This window comes from Fundulus heteroclitus, chromosome 20 (assembly GCF_011125445.2).
Source record: "Fundulus heteroclitus isolate FHET01 chromosome 20, MU-UCD_Fhet_4.1, whole genome shotgun sequence".
Lineage (NCBI taxonomy): Eukaryota > Metazoa > Chordata > Actinopteri > Cyprinodontiformes > Fundulidae > Fundulus > Fundulus heteroclitus.
This window is the reverse complement of record NC_046380.1, coordinates 25983082-26002866: the sequence shown is the minus strand read 5'-3', so window position 1 is coordinate 26002866 and position 19785 is coordinate 25983082. Positions and strand designations below refer to the sequence as shown.

The 19785-nt window shown below is 39.5% G+C and overlaps 2 protein-coding genes and 1 long non-coding RNA gene across 5 annotated transcripts in view; 1 reads left to right on the top strand and 2 right to left on the bottom strand.

Moving 5' to 3' along the window:
• Positions 1-843: 843 nt before the first annotated feature.
• faim2b (Fas apoptotic inhibitory molecule 2b) lies at positions 844-6662 on the top strand. 2 transcript variants are annotated; one of them, XM_012878117.3, is made up of 12 exons: positions 844-1069; positions 2018-2063; positions 2199-2266; positions 2361-2425; positions 2520-2573; positions 2654-2704; positions 3201-3240; positions 3342-3379; positions 3491-3578; positions 3673-3768; positions 4015-4068; positions 5602-6662. In XM_012878117.3, exons 1-12 carry the CDS (start codon positions 1055-1057, stop codon positions 5749-5751), a joined length of 765 nt encoding a protein of 254 aa, XP_012733571.1. In that variant the 5' UTR covers positions 844-1054; the 3' UTR covers positions 5752-6662. The 2 variants fall into 2 exon arrangements, with proteins under 2 accessions (XP_012733571.1, XP_012733569.1); XM_012878115.3 differs by having other exon boundaries at positions 2015-2063.
• Positions 6663-9349: 2687 nt separating this feature from the next.
• On the bottom strand, positions 9350-13294 carry LOC118567142. Its single transcript, XR_004933511.1, has 2 exons — positions 12741-13294; positions 9350-12245 (listed from the first exon to the last, which is right to left on the bottom strand). It is a non-coding gene; the product is annotated as an uncharacterized LOC118567142 (long non-coding RNA).
• A 184-nt stretch (positions 13295-13478) lies between these two features.
• The window catches only part of LOC105937044 (RNA-binding motif, single-stranded-interacting protein 2), a 51814-nt gene continuing 45507 nt past the window's right edge, over positions 13479-19785 (bottom strand). For both annotated transcript variants that reach the window (XM_012878170.3, XM_021324358.2), the window contains exons 6-14: positions 19639-19718; positions 19425-19534; positions 19215-19258; positions 18953-19046; positions 18652-18702; positions 16978-17088; positions 16790-16870; positions 15498-15585; positions 13479-15203 (exon numbers count right to left, since the gene is read on the bottom strand). In XM_012878170.3, the coding sequence (XP_012733624.2) occupies positions 15505-15585; positions 16790-16870; positions 16978-17088; positions 18652-18702; positions 18953-19046; positions 19215-19258; positions 19425-19534; positions 19639-19718 (652 nt within the window). In that variant the 3' untranslated portion in view covers positions 13479-15203; positions 15498-15504. The remainder of the gene's footprint in view (positions 15204-15497; positions 15586-16789; positions 16871-16977; positions 17089-18651; positions 18703-18952; positions 19047-19214; positions 19259-19424; positions 19535-19638; positions 19719-19785) is intronic.

Genomic DNA, 19785 nt, shown 5'->3' with positions numbered 1-19785 from the left:
ATTTTCTTCCTTTTGCTTGTGTTGTATAATTGTTTAAGCACAGTTCTTCATTGCAAAGGATTACAAGCTGCCAAAAGTAGAATCCTTTCAGGTAAATCTCCTACTTCGAGCTTAGTTCCCATTTGTCTGCTGTGCCGGTTACCAATGCAGCCAGTTGCATAAAAACATGATGTCATTTGTTTACCTGAACTGTTTGCTAAGAGGAACGTTTCCAGAATCTATCTCGGCTTAGCTTAACCACCTCACTGAGGCTTTGTTCGACTGATTATTTGTATTTTTTTATTGAATATAATGACAGTGGAGACACTGAAAGTAATACGGTGGGATTAAACCCCTAAATATATTGATATTAGTCTATGTTTGACAATAACTGTGAGATGAAGAGCAATATTTGCAGTGGTGTGTAAAATAATACATCATGCACTGATGATTAACTTCTTTATCTCAGTCCTGTAGTATTAAACAATAATGGAAAAGGTGAGATAGTTTAGATGGGATTTGTATTTTTGTCCATTCTATCTTCCCAATAGTGGATTAAAGCTGTTATGTAATGCACGTGGGGTTCGGTATTTTAAGTCCATTATGGTGAGCAGTAAAACAATTAGGGATCCTAAAACTGGAAAGATACACCGGGTCAGTTACATAAATAACTACCTCTGTTTGGCAAAATGCACTGGTCCAACCTAGCCTGATCCCTCTCTGGGACTACCTGGAGAGTGCTGGAGCGAGCTGATCAGGCCCGAGCAAAAAAAAAAAAAAAAGGGGGGGGGGGGGGGCAGAGAGGGATCAGGGTTAGCGGGAGATTAACGTAACACAGGCCTATAAAGCTGTGTAATCCGCACAAATTCAGAGCGACAACTCCTCCACAAACAGCGTCGGTGCTCACACTCTCAGCGCGTTCCGCCGCCACAGGGAACCACACAACCAGGGCAAGAGGGGCCGAGGGTCTGAGGACTAACCGAGTTTGTGCGAAACCAAAAAAAGCGTCACATCAGGAGGCTGCAAGCAAACCTTCCTCAGCATCAGCAGCTGAAAGGAGCACAGAGGGAGCATCATGAAAAAGTCAAAGGTATTAAGGGTTTTTATGCTTCAGCTAACTAGATGTGTTAATGTTTTAAAAAGTAATGTGGTGAATAGGCATTAATCTAAAGCAGAATCTGAGCTCACTTAGACTGCTATGTTCATTTTGACTTTAAAAGTGGCATTTTCTGAACCTTTCCCTTTTTGTTAAGAGGAAAAAAAACGATTTTGATCATTGGGAAAGGCAGGCATTTATAAGCAGACGCTTCAACGTTCAACCTTTTTCAGACTGTGGATGGCAAACATTGATTCCATATTTTTAGTTTTGAAGATTTTTATAGATCACTCCCATCTTGTTTAACTTCTATTTTTTTTTTACCAGTCCGAAACAAACAAATGAATAAATAGATAAATAACCCGGCAGAGTTAAGTGATTAGTGTGCTGCTTACATTTGAGCTTTGCTAAGCTTAAGTTTTTGTATCATTATTGATGCACCGAACTATTCATAGTCAAAGACATGTATTATTAAAATAAAGCGCCTTATTTTCATTGATAAAGTCTAAACTATATTTTGCCACGTTTACTCAGCACAGCAGCTGTATTTTTAGGACACTCGTAACTTTTTTTAGCAGTTTTAGGAGAAGTCTTTGCGTCAAAAACGATACGTTTGGCCTCGTAGGACTAAAATGATCAAAACTTTGTTGTGTGTTTTTTGACTCTATTATAAAACACGGGTGGCGTGTCAAAACAACAAACTCAATCAAAAATCATAGCTGATATCCGCACAGGTGACTTTAGAGCTTTTATTCGTGTTTTTTAGTCCCCGCTATGCTCACACCAAGGTCATTTTAAGCCTTCAAACTAATCGAACGATGAATGCATAAATTACAGATTGAAACTTTCCTCAGACAGACTCAGCGGTAAAAACTGTCACCAAGGAGAGAGCAGACAGTGTAACGCCAGGGTTTATTGATCCTGCTTGTTGTCTCCCAGCAGGTGGGGGATGAGAACGAGCCGCCCAGCTATCAGGAGGCAACTGCAGGTGAAGAACAACACCGTCCGTGCAGCTTGATGCAGCGCTGTTTCTTAGCTAATGCAATGGTATTAAGCTCTAACCCGGCCGCTAGATGATAATAAAAATGCATTTCCGCCTCTCCTTCCTCTTTTTTTTTCTCAGGCTATCCTGACATGGAGGCCCAGTTTGCCTGGGATGACAAGACCATCAGGAGGACTTTCATCAGAAAGGTGACTGAATCAAGTAAAGCCAGCTAAAAAACAGAAAAAAAACAAAAAAAAAAACCCGAATCCTAAATCTGACAAAGCGCCCGTCTGCCTGCAGGTTTATGCCATCCTCATGCTCCAGCTGTCTGTGACAGTCGGGATCGTTTGTCTCTTCACTTTTTGGTAATTTGGGTCTCTTTCTGTTTCCCCTTCCTGTTTGCTTGAATTTAAGCGTTTTTTTTATATTTATCTAGACAACTGCTGCTTTTCTTTTCAGCGCGCCCGTGAGGTTTTATATCCAGACTAACCCCAGCTTGTACATGGCGTCTTAGTAAGTACAAAACACTTCATTACATCACGCTTCACACGGCCCGTCCCCGCGGCTCATCAACTTTTCTCTCACTTTTCCAGCATGATGTTTTTCGCCACCTACATCGCGCTGTCCTGCTGTGGGGATCTGAGGTAAGTTCGCTCTACAACACAAATGATTAGTTAGATCTGTTTACGCCTGTTAAGTCTGATTTAACGCATCTTAAGGCAGCTGACTCTGTAATCCAGCTGTAGAACAGAGCAAGGCCAAAAAGATGTGCCGGCATCTTTTGAATTATAACATTTTACTGATTTATTTTTCAGTGATTCACTATGCACGTCGTACAGAAAAGTTGATGCACGATTTTAATAGAGAATGTGCGTATTTAGCAACATATTTATCTGACGCAGCAGGGTTTTGTGTAAAGCCCCATTTTTGTTAAGACGTATATTTGTATCAAAAGGCGTTTTACCTGTTTAGATGCCTGGAACAAAAAAATTCACCCGCCCAAATGCATCTTTTTTGTTCACTCTCTATTTCACGATGATTTAAATATGGCGATGCATGTCAGAACTTTGTTAAAGAGGGCAAAAAAAAAAATGCTATGTTTGATGTAATGACAGGCGTATCTTTCTCTCCACATAACAGGAGGCAGTTTCCCTGGAACATCATTTTGTTGGTTCTTTTTGTGAGTATTTTTCACCCATCGTTAACACTCTGAAGGCTCCTCTCTCTCTCCCTTCACTTCATCCTAACTCTTCATTCTCTTGATTTTGTCCCCCAAAAAAGACTTTGAGCATGGCCTTCATGATGGGATTTGTTTCTAGGTAAATATCACAAACATGCAGAAGCATGGCTATATGTAGTCGTTTTTGTTTTTTTTGTAGTGAGAAACTGTGTTTTATTTTTTATAAATGCTCCTTTTAAAATATTTTCAGCTTTTACAACACCAAGTCGGTGATGCTGTGTCTGGGAATCACAGCCCTGGTGTGTCTGTCCGTCACCCTGTTCAGCTTCCAGAGCAAGGTGAGGAGGGGGAAACTGCTCCGTCGTCCGTCCAGGCGGAGGAGCCGCAGTAACCTGCCAGAATAACTGCTTGATTTCACATCTCTTGTTACAGATCGATGTGACGTCCTGCCAAGGCGTGCTGTTCTCTCTCTGCATGGCCATGCTTCTCTGTGCCATTACCATCTCCATCGTCGTCCCCTTCGGATACGTAAGTATCCCCCATTCTTTCCATTCCTTTTCCCCAGGACCTTCCAGAAGGAGGCTGAATTAGCCGAGGTTAATGATGAGTTCAGCAACAGTTGCTGCTTAAAGCCCCAGGTGCCGCTGGCTGCGCTCACTTATGCGTCAGTCAGAGGGGATTGACCCAGCAGATAATCTTACACTCTTCTGTCTTCTGCTTAAATTAGCACGCCGCTCGTCTTTCTCACTGTCTGTTTGTTGCCTTGCTTCACAGGTTCCCTGGTTACACGCCATCTATGCAGTGATAGGAGCCATCCTCTTCACTCTGGTAAGAGTTTGTCACAAAATCTGTCATGTTACAACCACAAACGTCCGTGCACTTCATGGAGGACTTTATGCAAGAAACGATGCATAGCTGCGATTCTGAAAGGTTTGGTGTGCATAACTATTAAACACAGAGTTGGGAACCACCTTTGGCTCCAGGTAAAGCTTTTTGGTTGTGTCTCTGCTAAACTTTCTCCTGGATTGTTACTGTTCTATGCGAAATAGCCTAAGCACAGCTGGCTTGGATGGAGGGCATCTTTGAGTAGAGATTTCTAAAGTGTTTGAAAGTGACAGATGGATTTAGGTCTGGATAATTCAACAGATCTAGACTATGGTAGCTCTGGCTGCATTTCTGCGGTATTGTTTTCCTGCTTGAAGGTGAACCTCTGCTCAGGTGCCAGGTTTTTTTTTGCAGTGTTGGTTTTCTTCTGGAACCGTCCTATATTTAGCTCCATCCATCCTCCCATCGACACAGACCAGCATCTCTGTCCTCTGAAGAAAAGTATCCCCAGAGCATGATGCTGCCACCACCATGTTGGACAGTGGGGATGGTGCGTTCACGGGATACACAGGGTTAGTTTTCCGGCCTATGTAGCGTATTGCATGTAGGCCAAAAACTTCAGTTTTAGTCTCATCTGACCAGAGCGCCTTCTTCCACCTGTTTGCTGTGTCCTCCACATCATGGCATGTGGCAAACTGGATTCCTCATGAATTTCTATCAACAATGTCCCTCTTCCACAGGACCAAATGACAACGTTTTGTGCTAAAAATAATAGTTGTCCTGTTGACAGATTCGGCCACCTGAGCCGTGGATCCCTGCAGCTCCTCCAAGTTTACCAGCGGCCCCTTCTCTGATAAATGCTCTTCTTTCCCAGCGTGACAGTTCAGGTGGACGTCCATGTTTTTATAGGTGCACTATAATCTATTTTAGATTCGGAATTTAAATGCATTAGATTAAAGCAACCCATTCAAAGTTTAGAATATCGTTTTAAAACACAACGCTGCTTAAAGCTTCACGGCTTTCTCCCCAACCTGTCTGCTGTGCTCCTTGGTCTTTCGTGATGTTGCTTGTCCACTAATGTTCTCTAACAACCTGAGAGTCCTTCACAGAACGCACGCTACGGTTAAATTACACACTGGTGGACTCAGTTTAAGGATAATAATAATAATACATCAAACTTACATACCGTGTTTTTGGACACTCAAAGACGCTTCCTAAAAAAATCATACTACATGACTTCTTAAGGCAATTGGGTGCAGTGGATTTTATCCAATGATGTTACTTCATAGGTCGTTGAATTCAAATGTATGTGAAACTTTTGCAACACATGTATCATTTTCCTCCCTCTTGATTAATACTGCACTACTTTGTCTCTGTCCATAGCATAATGAAATGCACTGAGGTTTGTGGTTGTAACACGAATAAAATGAAAGTATAATAGTCTCAATACTTTTGGAACTCTTACTGTATCTCGAGGAGTAAGGTTTGGTTTGTTATGTACACTAATTTCTTCACGCTTTGTTTTTTTCCTGCCAGTTTTTGGCTTTTGACACACAGCTGCTCCTAGGAAACAAGCGCTACGCCATCAGCCCAGAGGAATATGTTTTCGCCACACTCAGCCTCTACCTGGACATCATCTACCTGTTCAGCTTCCTGCTACAGCTTATGGGAGGGGGCCGGGAATAAAACATGCGGTATCTAAAACCTCCAAAACAAATTTGATTTTAACTCCCAGAAGCAGACTAACAAACCAGGGAGATCTGACTCTTAATCGGATCCGAGTCTTGAGCAGTCTTTTACTTTTACTCACACATAAAGCCCCATTTTTACAACCCCGCTGCTGGTTTTTGCTCTCCTAACACCCATGGGAAACTTTCTTTATTTGTTCGGTGCTCTCCTAATGTTTAGATGTTTGGGAAATGACGTATGGGTATCAGCCACAGTCACAATTTGAGCGATCAGAGCTGACTCATTGGGTCCATTACTATTTAAAGCATCAGGAAGCCATTCACTTTAGATTCAGCAGGCCTGCCCTGGTCGGTAAGTCTTTTTTGATTCAGTCGATTATATGTAATAACTTGCACTGATAGCAGTATACAGATTCCTTTTATACCTGTTTGGACTGTAAATAATTTTAGACGGCGTGCTTTGTTCTGCAAGTTTGTACTGTATGCGTATGACAAAGTTTCCATATGAACACTGACATTTTATAGACAATGTTTTAATCAACGAAACCTCAACTTGTATATTCTAACTGTAAAGTGAACCAACACCAACCACAAAGGGAAAATGCGTGTAAAGCATGTTACAGTGTGCTTTTAACTGGTTAGAGTTCTGTCCAAATCTAAATGCTGAATGAATGTTCTTGTGGCCTTTTAGGTGATGTACATTTTAATTTTTTCAGATTTATGATTTCTCTTAGCAAGAGGAAGGTTCTGAGTAGTGAATCCACATGTAATATGTGACTATTTATTTTACCTATTTATTTTACAAACTAAAAGCTGTGTACATGTAATTCTGACTCTACAAAAAAATTGACTCATGAAATGCATTGTATGCTTTATCTGAATAATAAAATGGAGAATTTGAATCCAAAAGCTGTGACTCTTTCAGTAAATGTTTTTATGAAAAATCCAGTGGACATGATGTCAGAAGGCACATTTTACATTTGCGATGTTATTGAGAACAGTTGCCTATTTATTTATTAATTTATTCAGTTATTTATTGCCTTGGGACTTTTATTTAAACCAAGCAAAGACTAAAGGATCCTGATATTATCAGAGAAAGCTGAAAGTACCCATCTGGGGAATTCTAATTTAACAGCTCGTTCATAAATATTTTTTAAAGGGAATTTGCGCAATTTCAAATTTGACATTGATGAGGTAATCAAAACTTTACCATCATGTGAAAAATCACCTTATAAGAACCATAGATTTAAAGGTGCCTAAGAGGGGCCATTGTTGGCACCTTTATTCTGAAGGTCCCTCTGGGCATCTGGGGTTCTGGTTCCCCTGGAGTCTGCCTCGGTGCTCTGGGGGAGGCGGGTCTTTGGTTCTTCTCAACCACTACTGAACATTTTTCTCATGGATAAACCTTTCATACACAAGCGCACTCTGACAAACACCTACAGGTGCTTGAATCCAGGTACTTACAGATTCACTTCTATATAGAAAACTCCTATTATTATTATTATCTTCAGCTGTAATTTTATACATGTCGTATTAATTATAAATGTATATTCTTCAGTGATGGTATCAAGGTGTTACTTGATTGTATCTGTAATAATTTATCGGCTGGTTTTGTTGTTCTTTTTACATCTCTCTCTGCAGGTGAAAAAAGCAGACTGAGGATGTTGTATCGTTCTCCCTTTTCTGTCCTCTTTCACCTTTTCTCTTTTTTTTCTATTCTACATTCTTGTTTCAGTGTCCATATAATATGAAATATTCCCTGCATAAATTATAATAAAGCTTATTGCATGTATAAATCAAGCGGAGCACTATGGCGAAAGCGATAAGGCTCTGCTTGTTAAAGTAAAACCTGTTGGGATCTTTTTGGCATTAAGACAATTCTTATTGCCACATTCCCAGACAGGACACTATTAAAAAAAAAAAAAAAGACATACTACTTAAACTTAAGTACAGATAAAAAAAAAAATAATTATGTGAAAAAATAGGTCAGCCAACTTAAGCCTGTATGTTTTCTAACATATTTGGACACATGGATATTTATTAATAATGTAAATGGTACAGATAAATTGCAGTATTGAAAAAAAAAAAAAACTGAGGGAGAACTTTCTCTAAAAGTAAAAAATATAAAGTGCCTGGTGCAGAATGAATTAGGAAATCCCAACATTTAAAATGACTAAAATAACACCCTGGAGTGTCAGATTAGCTGCAGATGATCAGAATATACTTAATCAGAATTGTGAGCGAGGTCTGCCTTGTTTAAAAATCAGACATGCCTCTCGATGTAAGAGTGAACACCTTGGTGAAACCCAGAGATCTGTCCCAGGCCTTCAGAAAGTTCATTGTTTATGTTTATGAGTCTGGCAATGGATTTGAAGAGATCTCCAAAGAATTTCACAGCAGCCATTGAATTGTGCAGAAAATAGTCTACAAGCAGAGGACATTCATGTAAAAAAACAGTTTGCCCTGAAATCAGACTGCAAGATGCTGAAAGAAGACTTCAAAAATGTTATTCCAGCACCGACAGCAAGGCATGGCCGTTCATTCAGAGGTGTTCAAGTAGAAAACCTTTGCTCTCTAAGAAAAACATGACAGCCAGAGAGAACATAGACAAAGACCAGGTCATCTGGAATAATGTCTGGACAGATTAGACTAAATTGTCCAAACCAAATACAGCATTCCACCAAGAGGACGTCATACCAGCAGTGAAGCATGGAGGTAGGAGTAGGATGGTTTTGGACTTGGTCAGCTAACCACCATGAAGTCTACCTTGTATCAGAGGGAGGGGAAAACGTGAGACCATGTAAAAACATTAAAGCCGAAGCAGAACTGGACCCAGCAACATGACAATGACCCAGAACAAACCAGTGAATCCACCAAAGACTGGTTAAAAGCTAAGAAATGAAAGGTCTTGGGTTGAGTCAAAGCCCAGATGTTGATCATGTTGAGGAGCTGGAGGAAGACTTGAGGCGGGGGGTCGGTGCAATCATCTGACAGCTGGAAAAACTACTTCCTCCACCACTTCTAATAGTAGCTTTACTGCACCACACATTTCACTTTTACTTGAATATTACTATTTTGATGTAACACTGCTCCTACATTAGAACAATTTTGGCAACTCTTCCATCTCTTGTCACCTCAGAGTTAAGGATGGGCACAGACAGAGCCAAACACAGTTAGCAGTAATGTAATACATGCTTGTTCTAATGTTATTTAGCCAACTTATTTCTGCCTGTTGCTTCCTTTAAACAGCAACTGATATATTTCCTCACTGGAGCTTTATGCTGTGAAAAAGTATAATTTGGAAATATGTGTTTCTTGTGCAGCTAGCCTTTTTCAAAGCAATTTTTTATAACCTTTTAGATAAAATCTTTTAAAAATAGAATCATTCACTCATTTTCTATTCTTGTCTTGACCGATTTAGTAATCTTTTGCCTAAATACTTTGTTTCTTCCACAAGAGTAATTCTTTAAAATACTTTTTACATCTACTTAAGTATTATTAATTTGAAATAACAATACTCTTACTTGAGTACAATTTTCAGCTACGTTGCCCAAATCTGGACAGCACCACAAATAAATAAAAAGTTCACTCCAACATTAAAACCAAGTTTTTATTAAAAAAAAAAAAACTGACAAATTCAAAGAGAAATCCACTGAAGAAGTAAAATCTTGTCTCAATCAATAAAAAAAAAAAAAAAAAAAAAAAAAAAAAAACACAAGTTAAAGACAATTTAGCAACTCTGGCACAGGAAGACAAAAGTAGCCAAGTGGCATTTGCAAAATAAACCAAATAGAAAACCTCTTTCCTCTAACAAAACAGTACAAAATGAGTTATTGTATAAATAATTACATGTTCACAAACAGGGAAGGTTGGTGAGCCTGGTGGATTTTCACAATGCTTTGGAAAAGATGTTCAGTGTGGAGAGTTCACAAATATTTCCATGAGTTAGTCTTTCATCAATTAAAAGTGACGTGAGTGAAATTTAAAAACTAACAGGACATACGCCTAGCAACATTTGTATCAGGGTGGAATAAGGATCTGAATTGTTTGCTGTAGACCACTGACACCCAAAGAAGGGCCTGGTTTCACCATGACTTTGCCATAGCAGCTGTAACAAAACAAACATTTGCTTTAGAGCAGATGTTTTGTTCTGCCTGTAGTCACTGAGTTTTACCCTGCCCTCCCATAAAGTTAGGTGGAGCAAACGAAAAATTAGGCCATTAGATGTCCCTACATCCTAAATGATGGCTAATCCGCTAGCAAAATAGTTTTTTAGATAAACCAGATATGCAACATTGTGAAAATCCAGACTGGACAACCTAAAACCACCTGCTTGGAAATCCTACCTTAGCAGCGAAACAATTTGAAACTATGAAACAAGCCATGAAATTGACTTTAGGATGGATAAAAAAAAAAAGAGCATTTGAAACATTAGTAAGTGCAACAAATCTTTTAAAATTTTTAAATCATGTGTACTATCTACAAAATTTGAGTAATTTTCTTATAATATTGCAATTAAAATATAAGTTCATTTACAAATATTATGACTTCTTGTAACATTATCTCTGTTGTAAAAAAATAAAAAAATAAATAAACACTGCTTTGCAACTAACACATGGTCATTTCATAGTTTCAAACATGATGGGTTTTGTATCAAAAGTGGTGGCTAACACATGGAATAGCATTTATTTGGATATTTCCTTCATGGTGCACTGAATCTGAATAGATGTTATCTTGACAGGTCGTAAATTATACACACACACACACAACAAAAAAAAAAATCAAAAAAATCAATGAATCACTCAAGATGAAACAAATCGAATAGCACAGAGAGATCAAGTGGAAGGAAAGAAAAAAGCTATTTACAAAAGTAGCTCTCGTGTCTGAAAACTGTCGTGTTTAACACCGTGAAGAGCAAAGTTGCACTCTCTGTTCCTCCTGGATGATGTTGAGCCCCCATAAACTCACCAGTGTGTTTGAATGCACTACGAAGATCTGCTATTTACAATGCGGCAAACTCCGCCCGACAATTGTTTAATAAATGTGTCAGCCTGATGTTTTTTTTTTTTGATGCATTGTCTTAACAGGACTGCAAACGAAAGAAGAAACGGACAACTCAAACTGTTGTCGTATTTCAGAGCATGATTGCACACTTGTTACCCTATTTTATAATGTCTGAGTTCGTCAGAATAAAAAACAAGTATCTCATCAGAACAAAGTTTGTGTGAGAAGCAAGCTGTAGAACGGAGATGACTACAACATCTTTGGTTGCAGAAACGTAACGCAGCAGAGGAGCAAAGAATTAGCCCTAAAAAAAAGGCCAAAACAGAATCAGATCTAATGGTGAAGCCTTGCGACAGACATCATTTACACTTTATTCAACTGAAAGATGAATTTTTGAACCGGAAGGCAAAAACGTTTCTCGTAAACCAGCAGCTACTCCGATGTAACTAACTAGATGGGATGCAAAGAAGTCTTTAGCCATTTTTATAGTATATACAAATAAAGTCAATTCTGTGAGAAATCAGGCAGTTTATCCAGAGGATTATTAAGGCTTCACTAATTGTTTGTCTGTTATTATATTTTTTTTTGCAGAATTTTTTTATTATCTCTCACAAATTCATTCAGACTTGCAGTCTCACTAAGGCTGTAAGAATCGTATCTAATGGCACTTCCATGGTCTTGTGAGCAGTCCTTTGTAAAAACCACTGCTTACTAACGTATCTACAGTTCTGGTGTCGATAAATTTACAGGTCAGCGCATTTCAATGGACATGGTGACATGAGCTTCACTTCACTCGTGCTGACTGGTATTTGAACGCCGCAACACTGATGAAGGAGCTCGCAGGATGAATCTTTTAGAACGTCAACATTTAAACCAGTTCGGTAGAGCTCTTGGCTCCGAAAGGCTCTCTGCAAACAGTTCGGACACAATATAGAGACAGACAGATGACACAAGGCTTTGGAACAGAAATTTACAAGAAAGGATAACAAGAGGAGAGAAAAACTAACATCTAACCTCGGTGAAGAGCTAAACTCTACAGCTAATTTTAACCTAAGAATATTTCATCAAAAAGGCAACTCTTTTTTTAGCAACAAACAAAATAAGAGAGAAAACAAACAAACAAACAAAAATAAACAGAAAAAATATATCTTTCTACAAACTAAAAACTCACTGACAGAATCAAACTCAGGTGACAGCAGCATTAAAAAAAAGAGACTCATCGCTCCCTTTCCTATCAGACTAAATCATTCTGTGGGATTTTCTAAGTCTTCCATTAAATTTCCCTCATCGCTTTTACTAAACTACACTTTAATTTAGTAACTGCATTGCCCTCTTTTTTTTTTAAACACATAATATCTAACTGCTTCTTTCTAAAGCATGTTCACCTAACCCCCGTGACAGAGGTTGAATTAAAAGATATCTGGTGGTAGGTGCAACAAAACCGCTTAAAACCACTTCTCAGAGATAGTTATGGGCCGGTGTGGAAACCTGGTTACCTGACTCCGCCAGATAGATTTGCTCCGCATATCCATCTGGAAACCTTCCGTTGAAGTAATTTTGGGAAGGGGCGAAAATACTGGTTAGCTGATTGGCCTATGTTGGTGATAGACGGGCCAAATAAACCAATCAGATTCGTCGTCGCTCGTAACAGAGCGACGACGAAAACACAACCACAAGCCGAGCTACTCTTGCTGCTACAGGTAAAGGCTCGTTAGCTCAGCAAAGAAATACTCTGTAATTCCGATAAAACTTGCTCGATAGCCACGCTAACGCTAGTTTCATCGGCTGAAGCCGCCATGTTGTTTAGACTGAACTGACGCGCTTCCCGTTGCGTCACACCTCAACCCGCCTCAAAGCCAACGCTGATTGGACGTTCGTTTGGTGAACGGCTCCAAATTTTCTTCAACGGAGAGTATCCAGACTGATCTGCGAGTGAAACCTTGAAAACTCGCGAGATCAGGATGGTCTCACGAGGCTAGAAACCTGGTGGGTTAAAAAAAAAATCTGCACAAATACCACGGTTTCATAGGTATTGATACACATAATAAAAAAGGTCAAACTTAGAGCAGCTACTTGGGCAGAAAACAAGAAGCTAAATGTGTTTCATCAAAGTTTCTTCATTTTATTTAGTTTACCCATATCTACCAGGGAGCACGCTGAATTTAGTAGGCTTTTGAAAGTCTCACAGTGAAAGTAAGGGTTTACATTCTCTAAGGTAATTCACATGCAAAATAGCACTTTATCAGTACTAATGCTTACTTGGCCATTATCTAATAAAGGATGTAAAATGGGTAAATATTTTCACCAATTAATCACTAAGATTTTTTTTTTAAATAATAGTAAAACCCTGTCTTACAGATGTGCTATGTGATGTTAGTTCTTCTCAACTATAAATAAATAAAAACATGTCACAAATGGAAGGCTAGAAATTATTGTTTTTAAAGCTGTTGATCAGACTACTTAAAAAGAAATAAAGAATCAGCTTCACAAAACCATAGATTGGAAATCAGCCTCAAAACTGAATAGTTAATCTCTTAATTTTTTAAATGGTCCAGTTGCTTATTTGTAATACATAAATGTACTACTTTTACTAAAATATCCAAAGCTATCCAAAATAAAAATCCATGTTTACAGCCATTATAGCATTGACGCACAGATACATATAAGCAGAGCAAGAGAATACTGTTGCCCGTTAGTTTTTTAAACATTGTTTAATGTAAATCACTATCAGACACAGCAAGTCTTGTAGTCTGTTGCCAAATGTAAAATATTAAATATTCCTTAAGATGTGGAAAAGTTCAAATGACATTTCCTTCTTCTGGCTACACTATTTTCAGCGGGTAGACAGGGTATAAGCAATGTGAGTTATTGTTATATTATGTCTTTTCTAGTGTTTTGGCTTTTGTAAAGCTATGTTAAGAGCCTGAAACCCTAATGTTAGCGAGTTCAAGCAATTAGCTAACAAGGTCAGCTAGCAAGGTTAGCTGCCCTGCTCTCTACACTATATTAGCTTGTTTGTTTCACTAACAGACACGATAAATATTTCAGTTTGTTCCCAAATGTTGTTTCAACATAAAAATACCATAGATATTTCATTCTAAAAACTCTATAAATGTACATCTTTTTTCCTGCTTATGGTTATGATGTACTTAGTGGGACCAGAATAGCAGGTAAAGACAGTGATCACTATGTTAAACTCCATTTGACCAGAGGTGGTGGGGAGGGGGCGGTGGGGAGGGGGCTCTTTTTCTAGCATCTTAAAAAGTTTTGTGAGATGCAAAATGTTTTAGGTTTTGAAACCGTGACTTTGTAAATTTGAATAACACGAAGCAAGACACCGGCCCATTCCTACTCGTAGATACGAATATATGATGAGATTGCAATCTAACGTAACAGGATGACTGTCAAAACGAACACAAGTCATTTAGATTTTTCTTTCAGCTGATAAATACACGACTAAAAGACATCAAGCTTTAAAAAAAGTCACTTTAGAAAACACATTACTGTGTAGGGTGAGGATTTGTAAGTCCATCTTAGCTTGTCTTTAGACTATAATATTAAATAACTTCTTTTTTTTATTTTATAAATGTACGCTTCAATGATTAAAAACTCCCCAAAAAATATAGAAATATGATTCAAATATAAATATAAATAATCGATTGTCTTTTGTTCCGTTATGGTCTAAACAAAAAAAAAAAAAAAAAAAAATCTATGAACAGTCAATGTTATTTTCATCTGTGTGTGAATAGAAATCTCTGCAGCAGTTACAAGAAGAAGTAGCTTTAAACGGTTTACCTCCCACAGTTAGATTGACTCCACAATCAGCAAAAGGTTTTGAAATCTGTACAAAATGCTGCTGCTGCAAATAGAAGGTCAAACAACACTAGGAAATAAAAATAAAAGTTTGCATATTTTACACGAACATAAAGACACATTGTGTTTCAACTCTTCCTTGAATCACTCTGAAACATCCAGAATGCTTTTTTTTTTCTAAAATAAGAATTTGCTATACCACTTGCACAAAAATAATGCTCTGTGTCATTTCTTCCTCTCCTATTTCTTTTTTTTGATGTTTTTTTTTAAACAACTTTGTTATTTTTTCCTTTTTCAGTTATCAAAATAGATCCAATCTTCTTTGAAGAACATTCCCACCTTTGGTTGGTCAACTCTTGAGGACGTGAGCTGAAGAGTCTGATGAAGATTAATTGTTGTCCTTTTTCTTAAAGAAAAAAGAAGAAGAAAAGAAAAAAACAAAAAACAAACAGAAAAACAGACTCACACACATTCACACGCACAAGTACAAACAAACACACTCACTGGCACACACGTGTTCCTTTTGTTATCCGTGTTCAAGTCCCGGTGCTTGGTTATGGTAGAGATCTCTTCCAGCTTAATCCTGTTTTGGTTGAATTCGTTTCGTGCCCTGCGGCTTCTCATTGGTGGGAGCTGGAAAAGCCACAACTCAGTGTTGATACTTTGAAGGTACTCAGCAAACAACGTACATACTTTAGACACAATTACAGACGCTGAACAATGAAGAAAATGGTTGAAAGGGGCTTAAAGAATAAAGATAATTAGATTTTCTTATTTTATACCCATCTACAGAGGCATTGCTGTTACAGTACATATTATCAAAAAAACACAAGTAATAATCTTAATTGCAACCATTCTTTGCTTCCTATGTCACTTTTAAAACCCCAGGCTGGATGTGTCTGTGCCAAGAAAATGTCTCTTTCCCACCTTAGCTTCACTTGGTGTGTTGGTATGAGTAGTTTGTATGTTCTGCCGGATTCTCTATCGCAACCTGCTGCTGCTGACCGCCGTTCTCCTGAGGGGAAAAAGTCAGGGAAAATATCTTGTATTAAAACAATTTTCAGAAAAAAAACCCACCTGAAATGAGCTGCATTTGTTCATAAAATAAATTTACGGTATTCTGTTGAGTGAAAAAAAAAGAAATGCTTGTCACCACAAGACATTTTAAATCAATAATTAATTGGTAATATCTCATCAAACAGCACATTCACACATGTTGAATATTCAGACATCTACATTTATTTTAGGCAAGGTTAGTTTATTTGTATAACACCATTCATAAAACGGGACAATCAGAGTGCTTTACAACACATAAAAAGAAAGACATTACAATACCTAGAACTACTGACCTTTGCCAAAAAAGCCCAAAGATAGTGTGTCTCTTTTTGAATAACCCTACCTGCTCTTCTTTTCTTCAGGGGGATCGTGTGAAAAAAAAAATCTCCCAAATCCAGTCTAGTCTTATTTCTTTCTACTGAAGCCTTCCTCTTCTTCTCATAAACTTGTACGCAGTTTGCTTCTTGCGACTCTCAGCCATGTTCAAAGTCTACGTTGAGAGCAGCGGAGCTACAACGAACGGCTAACATCGAAGCTAACCGCTAAGCTAACTGGATACATAAACACTAGAAGTGTGCAAACAGCAAGTGGAAACTAACAAGGAAAGAGAACGCACACTGACATTACATGAGCGCGTCAGAATCATTGACATGAGGGAGAACCAATAGATAAGGCGATTCCCCCTGAACGTGAGGGACAGAGAGGAGGGTGGGCAAAACCAAAACTGACCAATCACTGCCGTTCGGTCTGAATGGCAGTGATTGGTTGGAGTTTTTACAGGCCTGCAGCTCTCATAGAGATTAATTTTTTCTTCCCTTTTTCTGAATACATAATGCATTGACTACTGTCGGGATGGAAGGACCATTTCACCCAGTATGACAAAAAGTGTCTCTGAACAGGATTACCAACTATAGCTTTAAGTGGAAAATTTCTTGTTAAGGTTAATCAAAAAAGCTAAACTTAGTCAAGTAACAGAGAGAAAAATAGTTGTTAGCTGCTACTAAGTATTGGTTGGCATTTTGAACATTTACTTTCTTTACCTTGGTGCCTAAACTCAACCATTATTAGAAATACAGGTTAGGTCACTTGGTATATATTTTTGAAATATTACTCATGCACATGACAGCCTCATGCAGAAGCAAGCAGCTGGAAGAGTTTCATACCTCTACTGGAACGTTGGAGGGAGGCACTGTGGTGTACTGGGGGATATAGGTCCCCTGCATAGTAGTGTTGGCTGGAATATACTGTAAGGAAGGTAGAAAGGAAAACATGAGGAAATAAGCCTTTGGATTTCAGTGCAGGAAGCCACAGAGAGAGTTTTCTGCCATGTGGGTGTGAAAGTGATACTGACTGTGCCCGTGCTGCCCAGAGACAGGTGGCTTAATTGCTGAGCGAGAGGCCCCATCATGGACGTGGGCTGGATGGACATGGCATGCTCCATTGTTGGGGTTAGCACTGTACCCTGTGAACGCACAAAGCACCGGCACTCCATTAATCCCTGACAGTACCGACCAAGCACACGGTAGGCAGTCTCCATCAGCCTGTTCATTTTAAGCAGTCAACAAGAACCTTAAAATACAGTACCTGCCCAGAGCTGCTCTGACTCTTAGTTTACTTAAATTAAAGCACCAATTAGACTGATCTGCAGGGCGTCGGAGCAGATACAAGGAACAACACAAAACATTGAACGTTTTGAGATTAGGTCTGAGACGGGTCAGGGAAAAACAGTTTCTGCAACTTGCTTATTTTGCTTTTGCTTTTTTATTAACTTCAGATTGCTCCTGTCTCTTCCATTCAGCTTTATCCTCCTAACTTTTCAAAGCCCTTCTCTGTTAAACTGTGTATTTCAACAACAAAGTCGTCCAAACCAAAAGATAAATAAACAAATACCGCTCATGACTGCACCTAGACATCCCAGTGCAACTAAGTAACACAAAAACAGGGCTCCCCCACGCTGAAGCAATCTTTGGTCCTGAATCTCTTTCTGGTAGCAAATTCCCTGCATCTTTGGTATCGCTGTCACTGCATCTAGTGAGTCGTTTCAGCTGCTTCTTTATTTAGGAGGGAGCCACAGCAAGTCATTAGAACTTGGCAGAGTTTGCTCTGCCTGCCCCGCCTGCAAGCGGGATTTAAACCCAGGTCAGAGCCTAAACCACAGACGGACTATCACTACATCTAGCATATGCCAATCCTTTTCTTACATTATTATTATTCTTAGAGACGTTCATATGCATCGGCATCACTTAACTTCGACGCTGTGCTGCCAAAGGTATTCGCTCACTCGTCCAAATCCTTGAAATCAGGTGAATAAAACCCAGAACCAGGGCACACAGACTGCTTCCACAAACGTGTCTGAAAGAACGGCTCGGTCTCAGGAGCTCAGTGAATTCCAGTGGGGTGCGATAAGAGGATGCTACCTGTTTAATAAACCCTGTTGTCAAATCGCCTTGCTTCTACATATTCCACAGGAAACTGGAGTTTTAAGACAGTGTGGAGGAGTTTGAAGGGGCAGCACAGTGGGGAAGTAGTTGCCGTTAGTTCTTGCCTTTCAGGAAGAAGGTCCTGGGTTCAGATCTCAAATGTCTGCATGGCGTTTGCATCTTCTCTCTGATGTGTGGGTAAGGAGAGAGTGTGCTTGTTTGTCCTGCCCGTCACTGTTTCGTCCTATGATTGGTTACCGACCTGTTCAGGGTGTTAGCAACTTCTCCACAGAGATATTTTTCCCTGAATGCCATGTTGGCTAGGAGGTTTTGTGAATCTACACTGGTTGACCTGTAGGTGGCAGTGTACGCACCGAAAGGCTAAAATCCAATAAGTTGGCCTAAATGCAAAACCCATTATACAAGAAAACAGCTTTTGAGTCGCTGTCCGCAGTTATGACCAACATCCGTAGGAGGGATAGAGCCCTATATTTGGTTTTCTTCATTTGTGGTAAAGAAGAAGCTTTTTGCTTTTGGATGGATGCCATATTTATGTTGGATAATGGAGTGGAGCGAAAGATTTCTGTCTCCTGTGGGATACTCACAGCTGGCTGCATGAGGTATGACTGGTGGTGCATCCAGGACGGGCTGTGTACCTGTAATTAGGGGGAAAAAATAAAAAATACAAAACCTATTTGTACATCTGTTACTGTCACTGACACCTCTGACTGTTTTAATATCAACCATATATGCCAAAAAAAGGGTCAGCGAAATGCAGGTCTAATAGCTTAAGGAGTGTGAATTTAACGAGCGATTCAGCTCTGACATATAATTATTCTTATGCATGTAGATTAAAAAAAAAAAAACTGTCAGGCTAAAAACATTAATTATCTTGAAATGTCTCACCTGGTAGGAGGAGACAGGAGAATGCATGTAGGGCGAGAGGGAAGTCTGGGCGATCATTCGGTTTGGGGCCAGACTGTAGGGTGAGGAGTAGAAGCTGTGGAGCAGACAGGCCATCATGAGAAGAGACAGCCCAGGTAAACAACGAAGCGATAAGGTCTCCGTGCCGTCCAGCAGAGGGCGACCCTTCACCGCAGTTTGTGAGCGGTGTTTATTTTACTGTAGGGCTGGGGCTGTTTTCTGTCAGTCTGTGCATACCACTCACCCGTTCTGTAAGGCTGTTGGATCATACGCTAGCGTCATTCCTCCCTGGGAAAACAACACACAGGATTCAGAGCCAGTGAGGTCATGCAAACACCGGCGCGAAACAGCATGTACTCGAAAACAGCCAGTTAGCACAAAGTGTGACTTAAAACAAAACTTTTTTTTAAAACGTGTAAGTTCGTCATGACGATTAAGGCAATGGCCGCGTTACCGTATCTCCGTCTCGAACCCAGGGCCTCCCATTCTGGAGGTACTTCCCCTGGCTCTGCCTCTTCTTCTGACCCCCGTCTGCAAACTTGCATAATAAGGGCTCTGTGGGTGCTGTGAAAGCGACAGATCAAACAAGTAAGGGAATAAAGTGATCACAGCAGGGAACAAAAACACAACATCGTGTTTGCAGAGTGGAAAGCAGATTCTCCACGCACCGAGCACTCCTGGAGGAGTCTTGATGAATTTGCCGTTGAAATGCTGAATTATAGCCTCACACTTCTCTGTGGACTCCATTCTGAAACACAACGTTTAACCGGATAACCACTGAAATCTGTTTGTACGCGTGCAAATTACCCAGCTGC